Source organism: Paroedura picta, chromosome 12, assembly GCF_049243985.1.
Source record: "Paroedura picta isolate Pp20150507F chromosome 12, Ppicta_v3.0, whole genome shotgun sequence".
In the NCBI taxonomy this organism is placed as follows: Eukaryota; Metazoa; Chordata; class Lepidosauria; order Squamata; family Gekkonidae; genus Paroedura; species Paroedura picta.
Window position 1 is genome coordinate 9101557 of NC_135380.1, and position 22002 is coordinate 9123558.

General features: G+C 45.8%; 1 protein-coding gene across 4 annotated transcripts in view; it reads left to right on the top strand.

Moving 5' to 3' along the window:
• Positions 1-21533, top strand: part of APLP2 (amyloid beta precursor like protein 2) — a 67428-nt gene extending 45895 nt beyond the window's left edge. Inside the window, exons 6-18 of one of the 4 annotated variants that reach the window (XM_077306538.1) lie at positions 310-524; positions 3193-3360; positions 6064-6194; positions 6569-6643; positions 8360-8518; positions 9399-9527; positions 12759-12858; positions 13255-13428; positions 13996-14031; positions 17537-17619; positions 18682-18756; positions 19148-19303; positions 20030-21533. In XM_077306538.1, coding sequence (XP_077162653.1) covers positions 310-524; positions 3193-3360; positions 6064-6194; positions 6569-6643; positions 8360-8518; positions 9399-9527; positions 12759-12858; positions 13255-13428; positions 13996-14031; positions 17537-17619; positions 18682-18756; positions 19148-19303; positions 20030-20131 — 1603 coding nt within the window. In that variant the 3' untranslated portion in view covers positions 20132-21533. The remainder of the gene's footprint in view (positions 1-309; positions 525-3192; positions 3361-6063; positions 6195-6568; positions 6644-8359; positions 8519-9398; positions 9528-12758; positions 12859-13254; positions 13429-13995; positions 14032-17536; positions 17620-18681; positions 18757-19147; positions 19304-20029) is intronic. The other 3 variants (XM_077306539.1, XM_077306540.1, XM_077306541.1) reach the window with 3 other exon arrangements.
• The last annotated feature ends 469 nt before the right edge of the window (positions 21534-22002 follow it).

Genomic DNA, 22002 nt, shown 5'->3' on the forward strand with positions numbered 1-22002 from the left:
CTTTTGTTCAGAGCCACTGAAACTACACTGGATCAAAGAAACTACTGTTAGTTGCTGTTAATGGTGCCTGGATATAGATTTAAAAATCAAACCTCACTTTTGGAGCTAGTTGCTTAAAATGCTGCTTCTTGTAATAGCCAGCGTAGATGTAAAATTGGGACACTTCTGGAAGCTGAAACTGGTTTGGGGGATTGTTCACCACCTCCTCCCACTGCTTTTGAAACAGGCAAAAAGGGCAGATTGCTCTTTTCCATCAAATGCTGCCTGCAAAGCAGCATTAACTTCCCCCTTCTAATTGTGTGCTTTTAGTGAGTTCCCTACTGAGGCAGACACAGAAGATTTCACAGCAGCAGCAGTGGAAGTGGACGAGGACGAAGAAGAGGAGCAAGAGGAAGAGGAGGACGAAGTGGTGGTAGACCGGGATTACTATTACGACGGCTACAAAGATTACAACGAGGAGCCTCCAACGGAGCCGAGCGTTCTGAAATCTCTCTCGGAGAAGGAAGTAATGAATGATGTGAAAAGTAAGCAGCCGTGTGACAGCTTTCATTGGGCATCCTGTCCGTTTCAGCGGTTGTCAATTGATCACAGCCGTCTGTATGTTGAATGTTCCATTTCCAGTCCAGTAGCTTTCCCTTTTTGGATGCTTTAATTGCCAAATAGGTCAGTGGAGAGCACTGTGTGCTGCTCACGGCAGGTGATTTCCCTCCCAACCCCTTCTGGAGCTTGGGGCGTATGACTGCCAGCTGACCAACTCTTTCGTTGAGAAAAACACACATCTCTGGCACTCAGAGTAAAGTGCCCTCTGAGGAACTAGCACTGAAATGCATCTGTGCAGTCTAATTTTAGGGGGTGGGGGACCTAGAGATGGGAACAATTGTTCTTTTCTGATTATGGGTTACCAGGGCAACAAGCTAAAAGGATGAGCAGTGTGAAACTGTGATGCATCATTTCACACCTTTTGATGGCATCATCCTTTGAAGCTTCCTTTTTCCTATGATAAGAAACTATCCAGGTTTTCTGGGAAGTTGGATGCTTAAATGAAGCCATGTCCCCAAAAGGTAAAGCTGTCTGATGTCACTGAAAGACTCTTAATCTGTTTCACACACTTCATCAGACGGTTTTTGTGTCCCAAAGGCAAAGGAACCAATTCAACCAGTTCTGTTGCTTCGTATCTTAAATGCTTGTAGGTTTTGACAAGCAACAGTCCGAATTCCACATGCAGGTGTTTGCAGAGAATGGAGGTCAGTTCAGTACAGGCAGCGGAATAGTTAACGGCAGCCCTTGTGTCTTGCACGTGAAACTTTTCCTAGTTTGCAAAGTGCCAACTTTATTTCAGCAAGTGAGCATATATCGAATGAGGGTTAGGGTAGGGGAACCGGATAGGTGTCTAGTATGCTGAAATACGAGGGAGCATTGTGGCTGGCGTTCCCATTGGAGGGACTATGGCTGTCTTCAGGTTTTGAAGAATACTTGTTAGCTGTTGACTGATTAGACTTTGTGTGTACGTGGGTATTCTTGTTCTTAAACACTGCTGTTCCGGGGGTTTAACAGCAGCTCTACTGTCTGCCAACAGCTATTTTGGTCCAGTGGAACCAGTCTGATTAAAGCACATCAATATCCATGGCTCATGGTACCGCCTCAAAGTCCCCCCTGTAATATGCCTAGGAGTCCGTATGGCCTGAGTAGTGGAAGCCATATAGTAGGATATTCCCACAACTGTTGGTGACTTGCATGATTGAATACTCCTCCATATTAACCCCCACCCCCAAACAAACATTGCCTCAACATTGAGGAAACTAGCTGTTGGGAGGACAGGAGTCCTGATTTGTTTCCCTGACAGTCCAGTTGTAAACTGTAAACTACACTGGCAACTGAGCAAGAAGCCTTCAGAAGACATAAGGAATTATTGAATTTCCCTACAGGTATTCCTTGATGGCAGGAGTAGGGTAAATTCCAAGTACTATAAAACCTGCCATAATATGTCCCTCAGTTATAATGCTTTACACATTTGAAAGGTTGTGCGGTTTGCACAGCTTCCAAACAAGAAGTCACGGAAACTCAGTGGTACTAGAGGCAGGCTGTGTTTGTGAAGTGGAAGCCCAGGTTGGAAAACTGGAGGCAACATAGGGGGCCCACCCGAATCTCTCCCTTGCAGGGAGGCACCAAAAGTCAAATCAGTGGCTGCACTGCAGGTAGGACAAAAGATCAGTTATAATATGCATGGTTTTGTAGCATGAACTGAAAGGAAATTTCGAGACCGCTGCTTGGAACTTAACCTTTGGCAATGGCACAAATAAAGTCTAGAAACCCTTCTGCTCTAAAACCTGCCCTCCCACACCCTTGGAATGCACAGGGCAGGTTTGGTGAGCCAGCTTGGTGTAGTCGTTTAGAGCAGCAGCCTCTCATCTGGAGAACTGGGTTTGGTCCCCTACTCCTCCACATGCAGCCAGCTGGATGACCTTGGGCTAGTCACAGTTCTCTCAGAGCTCTGTCATCCCCACCTACCTCACAGGGTGCCTGTCATGGAGAGAGGAAGGTGATTGTAAGCCGCTTTGAGACTGCTTCAGGTACAGCAGCCTTTCTCAACTTTTCTACTGTTGAGAAACCCCTGAAACATTCTTTAGGCTTTGAGAATCCCCAGCAGTGGCATGATTGTGCAAAATACGGTTGGGAAGCATAGCTGTGTACATGTCCACCCAGGGCCCTTCCCTTTCCTACCCCCTGCAGGCCCATCATTGGCCATTGGCGGGGGAGAGATGACCTTATATGGTCATATCATCCAACAAATGCTTACCAAATTTCAACAATATATTAAAAAATTAATTAACTCCCACCCTTTGGAGAAACCCTTCCAAGGCTGTCGAGAAACCTCAGGGTTTCAGGAGAACCCTGGTTGATAAAGCCTGAATTAGGGAAAAGTGGGGTATAGAAACCAGCTCTTCTTCCTATTCTGCATTACTACTGCTGGTAGAATTATTTTGGGTCCCCAAAATAGGTCCATCGCACCCCCCCCCCCCAAGCTGTGGCAAGGCAGTAGGAAAAATGGAAGCTGGTACATCCATCCGTAGAGCGCCACAGGCAGAACGTCTGTGCTCGAGCTCCGACTGACCGAGAGCCATTGTAGCTGTTGAAATAGCTGAGCGGAGCTGTGCTCGTCACCGGCTGATGCTTTAACCGTCTCCCACACAGCTGTCTGCTCCCAGGAGGCGATGACAGGTCCCTGCCGGGCTGTGATGCCTCGTTGGTACTTCGACATGTACAAGAGAAAGTGCATTCGCTTTATATATGGAGGCTGCGGAGGCAACAGGAACAATTTTGAGTCAGAGGAGTATTGTATGGCTGAGTGTAAAAAGATGAGTAAGTTCCGCCTCCCGCTGTGGCCCTTTGCAGCAAGCTGTTGTCCTGTCTGTCTTCTCCTCCTTGGCTAGGTCAAGGAAAGATTTGTGTGTAGCCCCATCCTACGGACCCTGGTGTTTGCTGAAAGTCCTGTCTGTCCCACAACAGTCCCTTCTTGTCTCTGTGCGGCTTTAGATTTGGGGCTCGGCTTAATGCTTCTGCAGCCAAGGGGAGACGCGCTTTCCTGCATGCATTTGTCTGCCTCTACAGGTCTAATATCTCACTTGCAAGGGTAACTCGCAATCAGTTAATCTTCCTCTATACCTTGTAGCAGAGATTGCGCTTTTCTGTTGGTATTAAATGGCTGTCTTCCTTCACCTTATTCCCCAGCCCTTTTTTTTTCCTTTCTGCGTTTCCCAGACAAAAGAATTTAAAACCATCTTCTTCAGGCAGTTGCCACTGATCGGAGAATGCTCCTTGCAGCCCTTTTAACTGTGAGGCTTGCCTTTGTTTTTTGCGGCGTTAGAATACAGCCCAGAATGTGATTACCCTATTTGATCACTTGAGGCTTTTGCCGCCGTTTTTTTTTTTTGGGGGGGGGGTTGTTTTTACTAGCTGTTACAACAAAACCATCCAAAATATATTTTTTTAAAAAAACTTGCTGCTAAATTCCAGCACTTCCATTTTGGCTGCTGCAAAAGGCCTTTTGAAAAGGGTTTTTGTACTTCCCAGGGCTTGGCAGTCTGTCTGTATAGCAGTAATCCTGTTTATAAAAAAGGGCTCCATGCAAATGCTTTTGATTGGGCTGATCCTGATTGAAGTGGTGGAATAAAAGATGCGGATGTCAGGAGCTTTTTGAATAAAAGTTCATCCCATCCCAAAAGGATTTGGGGGTGGAAATTGGGGCATCTCTATTAAGGCCTGATTCAGAAACAGAGCAATATCCAGCACGTCTAGTTTGGGCTCTCAATGACAGAGAAATGGGGCCTTTTTGTATGGGCAATATGCACTATCTTGTCCGTGTCCTTGAAGTCATTCCCCTGTCGGAGTACAAGGACTGCGGATTAAGCGTCAAGACTCCCTTGCAGAGTTTGCACAGTCTTCTGGACAAAGTACGAGAGGCCCGGTCAGTTTGAGCTGAACTTACTCTAGCCTGCTCCGAAAATGATTAATCAGGGCCAGTTTGGATTTATGACCAACCCCTTGTTCTTCCTGAAAACTAACCCATGGTTCTGCTTGCATTTGCATTTGGCAATCGTCCTTTAAAATGCTTCTCTCACCTTCCTAGCAAACGTGCACAAGGCAGCTAATAAAGCGATTCCGCTATACAATATATATGAGCATTCCACATGCACCTGCAATAAAAACCAAAGACTGCGAGCAAAATAGCACTTCTGAAAACTTTTATCCTTCTCCCTCTCCAGATGCCCCAGCAAGTAAATTTGCTTTAAAGTGCTGCTTGAAAAGTGCGGAGAAATGCTTGGGAATAATTACTCGGAGGGAATTCCAAAGAGCGGCTGCCGCAGTTGTCCTTGGTTGCCACCTGTTACTTCAGACATTAGCGGTTTCAGCCGGGTAGAAGAGCTTGATTGGCGTCCAGTAGCACATCATAAACCAACAAGGTTTCCAGATGGAAGTGTCCGAGAGTCAAAAACTCCCAAGGTGCTACTGGACTTAACTATAGCTCTGTGGATGTTAGCAGTACCTGAGCTGAGCCTCTGGTCTCTCTGTACATGACCAGAGACCAGAGTCCTTCAAACAGCTTGGCTTCAGGCTGGCTTAGCTTAGTGGTTGACACTTCCTTTCCCATGTTTCGGCACAATTCAAGGTTACATGGCCTTCGTACCACGTCCTGCCACAGACTAGCAGAGGCGACAGTACAGATGGCATCTCCTTTTGCCAGTCTGAATCCTATCGATGGACTCTGCAGGTATAAGTCACGATCGTTTGGTTGTGGCACAACCTCATCTCACTTTTCAAACATTCAGAGGATCTCAGTTGTGACTCCGCAAGTGGATTTCCTTGCTGTGTCTCTTTGTTATGTTGTAGAACTCTGTTGTTGTCGTATCACATGACAAGGGTTCTGGGGGCAGGTGGGGGGCGACGCTTGGGGATTGAACTGTCAAAATAATACAGCCATTTCATTGTTATCTGAGGGTAACACTTCAGTAGCTAATCTACCTGTCCAAGTGTCTCAGCAGAAATTTATGGGAGAGAGAAAAGCAACCACCTTAAAGCCAGAGCTGAAGTTTACTGATCCCAATTGTCAAGAGATTGAGATCGATAATGTTCTGTAGACACCCTCAGATGTTTTTGAACATTGTGGCTTTTTAAGGGGATACCGGAAATTGATGATAGAAATCACAATGGAGTGGGGATGCTAAGCACATATACAAAGTTGCCTTATTCTAAATCAGACCCTTGGTCTGTTAAGTTCATTATTACCTACTCAGGCTGGCAGCAGCTCTCCGGGTTCAAAGGCTGAGGTCTTTCACATCACTTACATCCAGGTCCTTTTAAACAGGTTGCACTGGGGATTGAACCTGGAACCTTCTGCATGCAAAGCAGAGGCTCTTCCCCTGACCCACAGCCCCATCCCTAAAACCTGTTGCCGCGAGTAGATCAATGCGCAGCATGTTTTCCCTATCCTGGAACTGTTACTCACAGCAGCCGCTACCTAATATCCAGGGCCCTTGATATAGTCCCATCCCGTCTTTTTTCCAGTTCCTCCTACTCCTGTGCCTACTGATGATGTGGACGTCTACTTTGAAAACCCAGCAGATGACAATGAGCATGCCCGTTTCCTGAAAGCAAAGGAACAGCTAGAGGTCAGACATCACAATCGAATGGACCAGGTGTGTGTGTTTTTTTAATTTAAATGGTAGTGCTCTTCTTTTGCTAATACAACATGGTGGCCTTATTGGTGGCTGTCTCCTTTGTCTTGTTGGTTTCCCAGTTTGACCCAAGTATCTCCTTTCATTTGTTTGTTTATTGGAATTTGAGCTTGTCCTCTAGATAGCAGAAGTGCCAAGCCCTGCAGGTTTAAACAGTAACATGTCATCTTGAATTAGAAACTTCTGTCTGCTGCTGGGTGTTGGGCTTCAGTTTTCCTTGGAAGACTCTGACAGGTTATCGTGCTGTATCTGAATCTGTCATAAATGTCTCCATGTGGTGAAGAAGCCCAGAAATAACCTGGGTTGGGTTTTGTGTGTGTCCGTTTTTGAAATAGGTTAAGAAGGAATGGGAAGAAGCTGAACGTCAAGCCAAGAATCTCCCAAAGGCAGAGAGGCAAACTCTCACTCAGGTAAGCCACTATACCTGAAGGGATGAGGAAGGATGCTCTAGCTTGAGCTTGTGGTTGGCTTGATCTCTCCAGCCATGGAGTCGTTGCTGTATAATTTGGCTGGAGTCAAAACGCAGAATAATGTTCTAAAACGAATCCTCTTTCCTCAACTAGCTGCTAGAAGAGGCTTCTTTCTTTGTTGTGGGATTTTTCTGTTGTTGCTGTAGTACCGGCTTTTAATGCAGAGCAGTGGGGGGTCAGCTGGTGCACCAAAATATAACACTAGACCTCCAGCCTTTGTCTAATTTAGCTGAAACAAGGAACTGTCCATAGCCATGGTTAGTGTGATGTGGCTCATCTGAAGACACCAAAGCTCACCTCTCAGTGAGCTAGTAAAAAAGCTACGAGGCTGTAAATGAAACCGCTCCTTGTAAAGTACTGAACTCTTGTCCTAAGAATGAAATCTGCAGTGGACTTTCCATAGTGACTTCTTAGAAATTGATTTATGTCATCTGAAGAATTTATGGGGGATCAGAGCGGTCTGCAAATGAACTGCCCCAAATTGATTTTTTGTCTTGCTTTTAGATTGGCATGTCTGTCTTGATTTGCAGTAACCTAGACAATTTTAATTTCCTGTTCATGCTAGACGAATCATCCATTGCTTATTTAAACTATAAATGCAAACATATGCACAAGGTAACAACCAGAAAAATCCAACTTCATCTATAATGATGTAGAAAAATAGAAAGTCAACAACATTAGAGTTGAGCTGGGTGTTTAATAGTCCAAGACTGCAATGCTAAGCCCACTTACCTGGGAGCAAACCCTATTAAATATAGTGGGACTTGCTTCTGAGTAGATATACATAGGATTGCACTGCAATATACATGCCTTTAGATGTGTTTCTTTGTCTGCTTAGTGGGTGAGAGGTGTCATGCCTTTGTCAGCCTTTGGGACTAGTTGACATTTTTTGTCAAAGTTTCATCTGCTGATCCAGGGCTAGTCCTATAACTGCTTGCACTCTAATAGGTCAGTGTGATTCCCATTATTATTGCTATTAAAAAGGATGGTGCATATCTCTGCTAGCCAGAAATGACAAATGCTGAATTATCTGGTGACACTAGTATGCCCGTTTCCCTGGCTACAAGGCCTTCTGCATTTCTCTTCTATATTTTTGGACCAAGTTGCCGAGATAGCAGTTTTCTCCGAATAATGCATTAAGCTGAAGTGCTGCTCATATTCTTTGTAGCCATGTCACAAAGCCTGACAGAACTAAAGCAGTTTCACAGGACCTGCAAAAGGGAGCTCCTCCACCAGGCATTTGGTTGAGGTTGACCTGTCCATCACTTCCAATTGGCTCCTCCAAGCCTTCCCCTCCTACCATGACTGTGAACAAATCCACCTAACCCCTGGGTCTCAGTACAAGTTGAGCTAAGGTTCTTGCAGTTTCACCTTCCTTTAATGTTGTTGTTGTTATTGTTATTATGTAAATGTTACTGTTATTGATACCACCTTACTGTTACTTGAATGATGTGACCCGTACTATTTTGTTGTTTCCTGTAAACTGCCCTGAGCCTTCGGGGAGGGCGGTATAGAAATGCAATAAACAAACAAACAAGATAATACCTTCTGAGGTTTTGCAGGTGCTGGCTAACCCAAACATCTGAAAGTGGATAAGTACTAATTAATCTCTTTGTAGCCTGTTAACGTTATTGCAACACCCCATTGTTTCCGCAGCGGTTCCAGGCAATGGTTAAATCGCTAGAGAAAGAAGCCGCCAGCGAGAAACAGCAGCTAGTGGAAACTCACTTAGCTCGCGTAGAGGCCATGCTGGACGAGCGCCGTCGGATTGCCCTGGAAAACTACCTGGTTGCTCTGCAGACCGACCCTCCACGGGTGCGTTCCCTGAAACTTTTGAAATGCACAAATGATGTAAGGAAGGTGGGCGTGTCAGATGAGGAACAAGTAGCTAGCACGGGCGAACAGACTGCACGAGCACTTATTCTATTTATGTATTTTTACCTTGCCTGTCTCCCGCAAAGCAAGACTAAAACTGACTTACAATAAGAAGTCACATTAAACAGAACCAAAAATCTCATATAGCACGGATGAAGTGAATCACGGTCCAGACAAACTTGTTTGGGAGGCTGAGGCTTAGCAGCTGAGAGCCAGATTGGTGTAGTGGTTAGGAACCGTGGCTTCTAATCTGGAGAGCTAGGTTGGATTCCCCACTTCTCCACATGCAGCCAGCTGGGTGACCTTGGGCCAGTCACAGTCCTGATAGTACTGTTTTCACAGAATAGTTCTGTCAGAGCGATTTCAGCTCCACTTACCTTACAGGGTGCCTGTTTGGGAAGTGGAAAGAAAGGCGATTGTAAGTTGCTTTGAGACTCTTTCATAGGGTAAAAAGCAGGTACAAAAACAGCTCTTCTGAGCCCTCCGTCCTGACTTCAAGCTGCTTCTTACCTCTGGCAGCCGCAGGCTCTTTTAGAAGCAGGCATAGGTGTTTGCTGTATTCAGGTGCAACATTTTAATTCCAGCAAAATACATGAAATTTGTCTCTATGCTTAACTGGCCTGGCTCCAGTTTCTGCCCTGTAGTGTTCAACAGCTCATATATCTTTTGCTCCCCATGAAACCAGGTGTGAGGGGCTAGAATTAGAGGTCTTCTTCAGTAGGATGAAACAGACTGGGTTTGAAACAGCGTGCCCTTATGGAAATCCTTGGGCAGATTTCCCTTCTCTGTCCGGCTCATCAGTTTGATTTAACTTCTGCAGCCCCACCGTATCCTCCAAGCCCTGAAGCGTTATGTCCGTGCTGAGAACAAAGACTGCCTGCACACCATTCGTCATTACCAGCACGTTTTGCAAGTTGACCCAGAAAAGGCTGCGCAGATGAAATCGCAGGTATGCAAAAATGCCCAAGAAGTGCTTTATTTGGTATTCAGGACTCAGTCCTAGGGTAAGCCTCCAGAACTGAAGAGGAACTGAAATGCTCCACTTGTCAGCTTGGCAGACTATTGTGTATTGAGGAGGAGCATCCCTTTCTCTTCCACCGCTGCCTTTTGTCACGGCAAAGGACTGTCTGCTGCAATTTGTCTTTGCTTCTGTCTTAATGGTGTAAAGGTACGTTAGGAAGCTGGAAGCTGACCAAAAAAGGTGGTTGTTCCCATTAGCCTGAATAAAGGCAGAGTCCTGCTTTTGGGTGCCAGCTGCAATGCTGTTTTTCGTGAAATGGCCTTTCCTTAAATGATCTTCCTATGTCCTTATTGCATGCCTTATTTTTGTGAAGCTTGTACCTTGCGCTCTGTCCTGCCGGTTTTCAGCAATCGCTTGGCTTTGCTGAGCAACTAAAAATAACAAGAAGAATACAGCTGACTAGCCTGTCACTTGCCACAATTCACCCATTGTCTTTTTTAAAGCTTCGGTGTAGCTTGACTATTGGAGAGGTCGTGTTCAGTGACAGAGCATCTGATAGGCATGCAAAAAAGGCCCAGGTTCAGTCCTTGGCATCTCCAGGTAAAAGGACCTTAATCTGAGACCTTGGAGAGCTGCTGCCAGTCTGAGTAGACAATACTGACCTTGAAGGACCAGAAGTCTAAGGCAGCTTCATGAGTTCATTTGAGTATTGAAGTGAGGTTACACCGGCACTCTTTTAATTACCTGAGATGTCAGCAAATATTTCTGCCTTTGAACTTGAGTGTGTTTTTCCAACAGGGGGATTTGCAAATCTCCCAAGCCCATGGAGAGAGACCTTTTTATGCAGCTGTCTGTTGCCTCTTTTTTGAGATTCATTTCCCTGACTCGATTTGTCATATTTGTGACAGTCAAGGGATGGGAAGGAATAATGGGGTACATAGAAAAGCCTTGCCAAGGTCACCGACTAAATTGTGACTAGGCGCTGTTTTGCTAGACTCTCCGGCATCCGTTCCTCTCTCTTCTGCCAAGAGATGCTCTTCCAAAGAAAAACGCTGCCAAAGGTAATAAGTAGCTATTTTGTGCCGAGTTCAGTAATTTGCATTGTCTGCTTTTAGAAGCAGAACTGGAGCACGAACTCAGTTTTGCAGAGCTGCCCTGAAAATGCTTCCCTTGTAGTTTAGATTAGCCCTATGTGCTGTGGTCTCTGCCATGCTTCACTGTATCTACTGCAGTGAATTTTAATGCTGGCAAAGTTTATTCTGAATTCCTTCTTTCTCTTTGAGTGGCAAACATTTCCCTGTTCTTTGACTCTCAGAATGCACACAGTATTTGGCTTCCACCCAGCGGTCTCACTTTATCTTCTAGCGGTACCCCGTATGTTTCCTTGAATCTGACGCAGTGCCATTTATAAAGCAAATTCCCTTTTGGATCCTTCTCCCAAAAACTGGTGTGTGTGTGTGAGTGCGCGCGCACGCGCGTGCGCAAAATGGATACTTAATCCAAAATCTTCAAGAACCCCTTAATTTCTTGTGTAGGCTGCAGCATCAACCAATTGACATGCAAGGAGCGTTGGTGATACCATTCAATTCTGTCCGCCTTTGCTTTTTGAATGCACTTCAAGCTCTTGAATCGATCCACTTGATTGACAAGCCGCAACATAGAAAATTAAATTGCTTTCATCCTTCCCTTTTAAAAAGTCAGATCGCTTCAGTCTGTAAAACTAGGTCTGTGCAGTTCATTAGCGTTCTCCCAGTTTGGAGATCCCTGTTAACGCATTCCTTATCAAAGAGGTCTGTAAAATCCCTTAGCGTGCAGCACCCTCTGCAGGTCAGCTGCACAGTTGCCATGAATTTTAGGAAATGACTTGCGGGCATGCACCAAAACAGGAAACCGCACCCGGCTTTTTAAGTCCAGTCAAATTCTCTTTGAACAAAGGCCAACTTTGTTCTCCTCATATTACTGAATGTTTTTTTTTTAAATCCTGCCTTTCTTCGCAGCAGGGATCCAAAGCAGTTTACGAAATGCAAAAATACGAGCAAATCCACATCTGAGGCTAGTCCTAGATTTGCTGTGGCAGCTATTTCAGGGCCACAGGCAGGAAGCTCTAGGCCCATGAGGCCTTGGGCCTTTGGGCTGCACCCAGTACCTGAAGTAAGAAAAACAGCAGATAAGGTCAGGCCCCTTCTCATTCAGCTGGACAAAAGATCTTACCACTCTTCGTCCCCCGCCTCTGGTTTCAGCCACAAATCTCCTCTCTTGAAAAATATGCATCCATTTGCATTAGAGTCCTCTCTTTCCAGAACTTATACATATGGCTATACCATCAAAAGGATACAAAGAAGGTCTGCCAATGTAGTGCATTTGGAGAGCTTGCTTCAGTTCCCAGCAGTGTCTGTCCTTTCATTCACCCCTTTAAAAAAAGAATTAAATAAACTTCAGCCCGGGTCAAGTGAAATTTCCTGTCTCTTAAAATCCGTGTTTACTGAATAAAGTTCATTTCAAGTAGATTTGGGGTGTCAAAGTTTTAACTTCATTGGTTCTCTCTGTAAGGTTGCAAGGTGGCTAGCATCATGCCTATAGGTATACATATGCAAAAACAAAAGTATATAAAACTTTTGGAAATAATGTTGAACAATTCTTACAGAGTCAGGAAAACACTGAACACTCAGCATCGTCAGCAATAACACCTCTAAACGTTGTCAGTTCTCTGAAAAATGGGCAGTAACCGTGGTCTCCTTAACCTGGCAGGCAAGCCATTCCTTAAACATGTCGACAAAAGTGTCTGTACAACTTATGGTTAATGCATGCTGTGTTCCTACTCCAAGGCGCGATGATGTCCTAGTTCAGATAGTTTTTAAAAGGATTAAACATGCACCTTGAATTATGGCCTTCAGCCAGGACAACGAAGTAGAGTCTCTGTATATAGAAGCAATCTACTTCTTGGCCAACAGGATGTGCTTTCCCCCTCTTTCTGGCTTTCTATGTGAACTTGCAGATGCCTCTATTGGGTGGCCTCTATTATGGGACCAAGCGGACCTTGGCTTGATCCGGTAAAACGTTCTCTTCTTACCACCAACTCTTCTAAAGGAGGCTTTATGTTTTTATGAAAAGCAACGTATGAAGAGTTCCACGCAGCTTTATCTCTGGAGCAGGCTTATCTGTTTTAATTAAAATTAGAACAGAAACTGAGTGCTTGAAACCTGTCCTTTCTGTTGGCAGGTGATGACGCATCTCCATGTGATCGAAGAAAGGATGAATCAAAGCCTGTCTCTTCTGTACAAGGTACCTTATGTGGCTGAAGAAATCCAAAGTGAGATAGGTTAGTACCTTTATTTGTCCAGTCCCCTGAAGTGGTTTATTGCAGGGGTAGTCAACCTGTGGTCCTCCAGATGTTCATGGAAAATGCTGGCAGGGGCTCATGGGAATTGTAGTCCTTGAACATCTGGAGGACCACAGGTTGACTACCCCTGGCTTATTGAAAGCAATAAATTGGGGGATTTGAGTTCAACAGAGACAATGGGTTGTGTGAATGCAAAACGAGCTTGTGAAAATGTAAGATGCTTACAACATATATCCTGTCTACAAGAAGCTTGGGTGAGGTTTTTTGGGAAGTGTTTTCCTAAGTTGGAGGTGTTCTGCTGGACTTCACAGGCTTCTGAGGTCTTAGTCTAGCCCACACAGGACTTTCCTTCTTAATATTTCCCTTCTCTCATAGATGAGCTGCTTCAACAACAGCGAGATGACATGGACCACTTTACTTCTTCCATCTCGGAATCCCCCGTGGACGTCCGGGTGAGTTCCGAAGAAAGCGAAGAGTCTCCCCTCTTTGATGGCAAGCCTTTCCGTCCGTTCCAGGTGAAAACCTTCCCAGCCTCGTCTGAAAATGAAGGTACGGAGAACAGAGGAGACTTGCCATTGTAGAAAGCTAAGGAAGCATTGGATCCCAGCCAGCTAGGATGTTATCCTTGTCTTCACATTCGTTGTCTTATCATAATTGCTTTACAAGATGGTCGTGGTGTCAAAGCAAGTGAGCAGCCGGCTCCTGAACTGCTAGTTTTGTTAAAAGCTGTGCCACGCCGAGATGTTACCTCCCCAGTCAGCAACTCTTTGCAAATGTTAATGGAAGCTTTTAGCGTCCTGTGTGCATGGCCACTTGAGACTTTTGCTAGTCTTTCTTTTTTGGCTTGGCTGTGAATTAGTTCTTCAAGGTTACAGGGCCTTGGTCTCGTGACACATGCACACATAAACCCACCCCTTCCATAGCCACAGGCTTACGAGAATTATCTTTTGTTGCACCTGCCATCTCTGTGTTCAGTACTTTGGGTAGAGAGAAAAGACTGAATTCTTGATCTGTTATCTGAATGTAGCCCAGGATCCAAGGCTTTTCTTTCCCCTCCTCTTAATCTCCTTTCTCTGCTATTTTTTTGTTTCTGTTTTTTTTCCCCTTCTGCTATAGATTCTCAGCCGGATTTGTACCATCCGATGAAAAAAGGTTGGTTCTAAGCTGATGTCTCCTCAAATGCCTTCCATCGTGCCCCCACCTGTTCTGTGTGTTTCTGCTAGCTTTTGCTTTTAGTTCCATAGTCTCACCTTTCACGTGTCTGTCTGTCCCTATAAAGACATTCTCAATCCTTGATGTGAAACACTAGCCAAAAAGGCTGCCTCTGGTACATTTAATGCTTTGATCGTGGGAATTGTGATGTGAAGGACAATGGTGCGGCGTAAAGGCAAGACGGATTTTGGCAGCATGCATAAAGTATTGTGGTCTGGGTCACAGTAGCCATTTTTCTACTTGTTCTCCATATTTGTTAAGATGAGAGACTGCTGTTGCGTTGGGCAGACCTCTAGGCATTTTGCTGTAGGGTAACATCAACTTGAGTCCTGAATATACAACGTCATAAAGAATTACATAAACTGATCCAGTCTGAAGTACTCTCTTAAAGAGGAAGAGGGCTGGAAGTATGGCAGAAGCTCGAAGAGAGTAAGAGAGAAAGAGGATTGGGGTGCCACCTCAGTAGTACTTGGGCTGGGGTCTAACATTCCACCTGCCAAAATGACTGGTTGCAAAATTCAGAGAATCCCTGTTTATGGTTTGTTAGGACAAAGGGATCCAGTATAGTGTATATTCTCTCAGATTGGGCACAGGTTTCTATCTGCTTAGATTCTTCCATACAGGAAAAGCTGTTTTTCTGCAGAAAAGGTGTAACAAAGCTGAAGAATTTTGAACGTGATTATACTACTATATAGTGTTAGTCAACGATTTGACACCCTTTGCTCTTTTGCTCTGAACTAGAATGCACCAACTTTCCTTAACCTCCCAAACCAGTTCCAAAGTGCAGAGAACTTAATAACAGCAGGACTTAATTTTTCAAGTCACTCAACTGTAGAGAACAGCTTTGGGGGCTTGGAATTTGAGATTATTGATGGATTGCCTTGTGGTAGGCCAGTGTTCCCTTCATCAAGTTTACCCCCTTTACAGATGCATCAGGAAAATTAAAAGGTGGAGTGTCTAGTCCTCTTCTTCCTAGCTGTTTTCCTTGTTTTTGGATTTGGTCGGCTCCTCAGTGGTAGGATGAATATGGGCCTTCTTCCACCCAAACCCTGTTTTCTTCCCTCTTAAGTGTATTTCTTTCTTTCCAACTCATTAAAAAAAAAGAGCCGTATGTGCAAAACCCCTGGATGTTGCGTTCCAGAGCTGTGCAAGACATAAAGGGGTTTCCTTCTGTGCCAATCCACTTAAAGCTGTTAAGCAGTGCAGAACTGTCTAATGGCGCCTGTCACAGTGACTGAATGCGCAACCTGGAGTCTCTGCTGCGTCGGCTCCTGAGAATTCAGCAGAGCTGATAGAGGCCAGAATCTGACTGGTTCAAAGTGGCTTCCGGTAGATGGACGAAGCCGTTCCGAAACTGCAAATCATATACGTCAGAAGTAGTCAATCTGTGGTCCTCCAGATGTCCATGAACTACAATTCTCATGAGCCCCTGCCAGCATCTGCTGGCACGGCTCATGGGGACTGTGGTCCATGAACATCTGGAGGACCACAGGTTGACTACCCCTGACATCCGTGACTTGCTCTGGAAGCCTTGGAAAGCAAGGAGGCACAATCTAGAGCGGCAGTCACCAGTGTGGTGCCTGTGAGCACCATGGCACCTACGGACACATTTTTCGGGTTCTCGCCAAGCGTTTGTAAGATGTGGGTGCCACCAGATAGGGCTTTTGCCAGTCAAAGGTCTCTTTGTTTTGATTGGCTGTGCAGAGTTTTTGAAACGTTGCTTTGGCAGCACTCGCTGCCACAACACAAGACTCTGTTTGTTAGTGAAGTTAAGCTGTTGCAATCAATTTGTGGCCAGCTCAGCCTCCTGTGGAAGCCATTTTGTGGCAGCCACCATGTTACTGTGCTCTCCATGCCACGTCAGAATTCCAGATGTGCCCACAGGCTCAAGAGAGTTGGAGACCCCTGATTTATAGTTTGCTTGATGTCTGATACAGAGTTTTCTGTGTTGGAAGCGGCAGGCAGTAAAACCAGGCGTACTTTTTCTAGGTTGCTTTAGCATTTTCAGACTTCGAAGACACCGTGATGGTGGCAGCTGTCCCCAAAGGAGAGCTTATCTCCCACTCTTCATCAAAAATAGAAGATATTTGTTGGTCTGTGAACAGAGCAGCCTGGTAACCCATATGAACTGGGGTGTGTTGTATTTCCTTCGTCCTGTTATGAAAGCCTCTTGTGGACATACGGAGTCTCCAGAGAATCGAGTGGGTTTCTTGGATCCTTCTGTAAGCCCGAGTAAGAGTGAAGATCCCTCAGTGCATATATCAAAGTCAGAAGCTAGATTCATAGAGTTGGAAAGGACCTCCAGGGTCATCTAGTCCAGCCCCCTGCAGAATGCACACCATTGCCCATCATCTGTCATGAGAGTGCAGCATATTGATGTCTTTCTGATCTGTACCTAGGTGGGAGGGGTATTATCAAGAAGGGGCAGTTGGCATTGAGATGCAGAGGGACATTGCAAAACTGTGATCAGCTGAATTAGAGCAAGGAGATATGCATAGAGTTGAGACTCCAACTGTCCTTCCTTGGTAACACCTGTTCCACCTTTTGACCTGGATAGAAGGTCTTCTGGACCTTTGTTTTCGCTGACATGTGTGGTGAGCTTCAACTCATGGAAACCTATACCCTGGAAAATGTGGTTGGTCTCTAAGGTGTTACTGGACTCACACGGCAACCCACTCAAAACTACCTTGTGCAAGTTTGCAGTTCAGATTTTGGACCTTAGACACACATAAAAGCTTATTTCATTTGCAGGTGTGGCTCTGCATTGTGTTTTTGCAAGTTCGGTTTTTGCAAGTTCAGGTATCCCTGTTTTAACTCGGAACAGTCTCTTTTGGGAGAATCCTCCTCTTTATCACAGGCCAGTTTTTAGCGGTGCCTGTCTTTACAACTTCATTAACTCCTCCTTTGAATTGATTCGGGACTTGAGCCAGGCCATGGGGCAAGGAACTCATTCTGCTCCCTCACTGGGTGACCTCTTGGAATGACTTTGAGACTTGTTCTTGGAATAGTTGCTGATGCACAGCCACTTCTACTAGGATTGTGCTGACTCCAGTAAGGCAAGAATGAGAAAGAGAGAGAGAGAGAGAGCGCTTTTGGGGGCAGGAGGACCCCCCCCCCCCCCGCCCAAGGCAGCATTTCTGTTCAGGCCTCTCATTGCTTTGTTGCCATGTCATACTTATTTGGGTGATAGTGTGCGCTCAAACATCCTGAAAGCGATCACCATTCCTGTAGTCATACCTCACTTGCCAGGCACCCTTTCATTGTTCATCATCTGTCACCCAAGCGTAGCACATCGATGTCTTTCCAGTGTGAACCTAGGGAAAAGAAACTGAACTGCAGTGCTTTCAGTAGGGGTGATGGCACCGCCTGGGCATCATGCCACGCAGGTCTGATGCACAGTCCTTTTTTCTCATGCCTGGGCTCACACGTCGTTTCTTCTGTGCAGGGTCTGGCATGGTTGACCTTGGAGGGCTGATTGGAGCAGAAGAGAAAGTGATTAACAGCAAGAACAAGCTGGATGAAAACGTGGTATGTCCTCCGCGTGTGTTTTGCGCAGGGCAGCATGAGCTGGCGGGGACCATCTTTCAGCTTTCGTGGCTCGCTTCCACGCCGTCTGCTTGCTTGCTTGACAGTCACTATATTCATTATCCCATATGGTGCAGAGGAGTAGCAGCTTTCTGACTTACAGCTGCCGCAAGCTACCAGTATATCTTAGCGACAGGAGGATCGGATGGGTGGAGAAAGCAAACCCCCCCCCCCCATGCCCTCGTCACGGAAAGTCTCACCAGCAGGCGATCGCAGAACGAGAACCTTTTGTTGCTCTGACTTTTGCCAGCTCATTTTGAGTGTTGGCAGCAGCTTTGAACAAGTGTAGTGAGGGGCATGGCTGTGCCGTAGCTTTGAGCGTGGGTACCAAGGCCAGCTCAGCTGCAAGATGTATCATGAGCCCTGCTGAAGCTCTTCGTCAAGCAGCAAATGTTTGACTGTAATCAGAGGTGAAAACTGCGTTGGTCAGTCGAACCAAGTTTACTCTATTTAAATGTCTTGATTTCCTCCCCCCAAGAATGAGTTTAACCAGTTCATCTGCATAAATTCAAACCTCCCCCCGCCCCAATGTGTGTAGCTTAGCCAAGAAATCCCACAATCGTCTGGCAACTCAAAGTTCTAGCTCCTTACTGTTACCCAGGGTGTGGCCACAAGGAGGAGATCTAGAATTGTATCCCATCTGTCTGCATAACTGTTGCACCTACTTTGACTGCACATAGTAAATGCTTCCTGTGTGTAACTCTGCCATGCGATGAGCAATCCCCCACCCCCACTGCCCCCAGTCCAGGGTAGTTGTTTCTGAACATTTTTTAAAAACCAAATCCCACTTAGCCTCTCAGGACTGGAAAGCACAAAGTGTCTCATCGTGAGTGTGTGGTTTGGGTGTGCATGTCAGGAAGCCGTAGAGTTGACTAGCTCTTGGTTCAGCAGAGGCAGAGTTGCAGTTCTGCAACTCTTAAGTGGGCTTTTGATGCGAACCCACCCCCGATGATTCCCCCCTTGTTACCAGCGCATTGTGTAAAATTGCTTCATGACTGTTTTCAGGTAATTGATGAGACCCTTGATGTCAAGGAAATGATTTTCAATCCCGAGCGAGTCGGTGGACTAGTGGATGAGCCGGTATGTATGGGCGTGGCTGCCAACGTGGGCTGCTTGTTAGGGGAATGGTGTCGCCCTATGTCCACATATACTCCCCACCCCCCCAGAGACTGCTGTGAATGTTGCCACAAGCTACAGATCTAGAGTTTTCCATTTGAAATAGTCCCTTTAAGTGTTTCACAGGGCACACTGAATCTTCATGGCCACACGCACCCACAATGCGTGTAGCTGAGAAGATATTTTTGAGAGGTGCCCCTTGCCAAGCGGTGGAGACCAGGGCAAGATCACATAATCCGTCGCATCTCATGCTTGTCACGGCAGATGGCCGAGGGAAGGCGTCTCCTGCGATTCACGGCTGGTGTTCGTTTCCCGGCCTCTTACGCCTTCCGCATCTTTCCTCTTCTCGTTGCAGGAAAACAGCAATTCCCTGCGCGACGACTTCAGCTTCAGCAGCAGCGCACTCATCGGCCTCCTGGTGATAGCAGTTGCCATAGCCACAGTGATAGTCATCAGCTTGGTGATGCTGAGGAAGAGGCAGTATGGAACCATCAGCCATGGGATTGTAGAGGTAAGCGGTGCTGTGCGAAGCATCGTGGGGGAGCATCGTGGGAGGGCATAATCAACGTTGCTTTCTGCTGGGGTGTCCCCTGATATATTGGAGGCTGAGGCCTTGGTTCTCTTGATCATTAGAAGCCCCTGCCCCTTCTCCAAAGGAACATTCACTAGTCACAGTCTGTTGAGTAATCTGAGCAATTCTCTGCAAGAGTGCTTAGCTGCTTTAAGGGGGAGATGTGGTATAAGTACATGCACAGAACCTATCTAACTTAGCAGCGTGAATCAGTGAGCAGAATAGTAGAACAGACTCATGACTGAACCCCCATTTCTGACGAACAGGTAACAATGAGCCTATGAGCATATTTGATTTAACCCTCTATTCATGTATTTATTCATTTATTCCATTCATTAATTTGTTCATCTGTTCATTTAATGAGATTAAGCCGCCACAACACTTAAACAATGTCAAAAATAAATTGCCAGTCCAACCACATCAAATCAGAGAATGCATATAGACTATGCAAACCACCCCAGAGCTTCTGGTTAACTTCCAAAAGCTAACATGAATCATTTGACCTTACAAGCCCTGCAGAAATCAAGCAAGTCCTACAGGGCTATTTAAAGGGACTGTCACCGCCCTTACCACAGGGCAGGAGCCATCACCGAGGAGCCACCAGGGGGTGGGGTTGTTAGCTGGGGTGCTTCTGGGTCCACTGACCAACAGACCTCTGTTTTGAAGGTGGATCCGATGCTCACCCCAGAAGAACGGCATCTGAACAAGATGCAGAACCACGGCTACGAGAACCCAACATACAAATACTTGGAGCAGATGCAGATTTAAAGGGCGTCGAAACTGCAGCAGCCCTGGCCCGGCAGAGGGGCAGGGGAGAGGCGGGCCAAAAACGGTCCAGAATTTTTGGATCTACTACTGACCAACTGTTGCTTGAAGAGGACTTCATCTTACATTCAGAACTCCTGGATCATTAAGACTTAAATCACTACTGTAGAGTTGCAATTTCCATTCTTTTAAAATGGGCAAGGAAATGATAATATAACAATATATGATATATAAATCTTAAATGGGGGAAAATGGATCTATTGCAGATATTTGAGATGTAGTTTTTTTTTCTTTTTTAAGAAACTTTAATCTAAAAGGGGGGGGGGGGAATCCCAGTGCTGTCGTATTTGTCTGATTAACAAGCTCTCTATATAAACGAGAACCGTTTTGTTTTATTTCTGATACACCACTTGTATATTTGAGGTCATTTGTACCAACTGCATTGTATAAATGGGACACTTGTGGCTCTTTGGTCATTCTGGCTTTATACACACAGCTAGCAGTATTCCTTTTTTTTAAAAAAAGGTGAATTAGTTCTGTCCAAAACCGCCAAGAAACGAAAAGAATATCCTTTGAAGCAAATCTGTACCAACAACTGAAATGTTGAACAGGTAACCTTGGTGTTTCTGCTGCTGTGTGGCTTGGTTTTCAGAAATCTAGACCCTCCGGAGGCAAGGAGGGGAAAGGCTCCTGCCACTCTAGGGCCTTCTTAGTGAAATATTTCGGCACGGTTTGTGCCTATCGGGGATCACACGCTCGCCTGCTTGCTTCCGGAGCCCCACCCTGCCGTAGAGTCGGAGGTCATTTAATTTTGAATTTGAACCCCCTTTTCACGCTTACACCCAACCTCCTTTTTAGCACTCCTCGCCTAGTGTAAGCAACCCCCTCCCCTTTGTTCCTTTGCACTTAAGCCACCTCCATCCATGATGAATCCAAATAACTGCAGGGTTTGGAGGCTGTGTTATGTCTTCCGAAGAGAGCAGGGGCGGACACTTGGGGGTGCGGAACTGGAGTAATTAACGTGCCTGGGAGTCACCAAGTGGGACTGAGGATCCAGGGTATGTTGCGGGAGGCAGGAAGGGAGTCATGCCTGGTTTGCGAAGAAGATAAGGGAATCCGTGGGCATTGGAGTGTCGGGGAGGGGTTGTTCATTCACCATTATGTCTCTGTAATGCTTGTATAGTTGGTGTTAACGCTCACAGCTTTTTAAAAAATTCTGGAGGTTCTGGTAACCTGTGGTGTGTTCTTTTCTATTTTCCGGTGAATTTTCTTTCTCCTTCACCTTCCCCTCCATGTCTCTTCCCACTATGCACAGATTTACTTAACCTGCAAACTCCTTAGTGTGGTCTGTGGGGAATGTAAAAAGTTGGAAACACATCAATAAACACTTTAACTTCCAGATCGATTCCAGTCTCTGTCCAGAGATGTTTGGTCTCTCTTTCTCTCATTTGTCCTAGCTGCAGCTCTGGGTGGCGCAAAGCTCCAAATCACATTTGCCATTAAGCATCCAAAGATTGCACGAAGTCTGTTTATGCAGGTTGGCCAATACTCAGTGGGACTTAGAGGGCTTCCGTAGCATGTGATTAGGGGTGGGGTAAAAGGAATGGGAATAAGAGAAACAAATAGCTCTGGTTATTGAATATCTAGCGGTGGGAATACCCTGAGTAGCCTGATTTCATCAGATCTCAGAAACTAAACAGAGTTGAGACTTGGATGGGACACAGTCAAGTCAAACGGGGTGCTGTACAGAGGAAGGCAGTGGCCAACAACCTCTGCTTGTCTCTGCTGTTGAAAACCCCATGGTGTGGAATTTCATGGGGTGGCTAACATACCATTCAGACTATTATTGTACAGCTGCTTTGCTAGCCAGACTC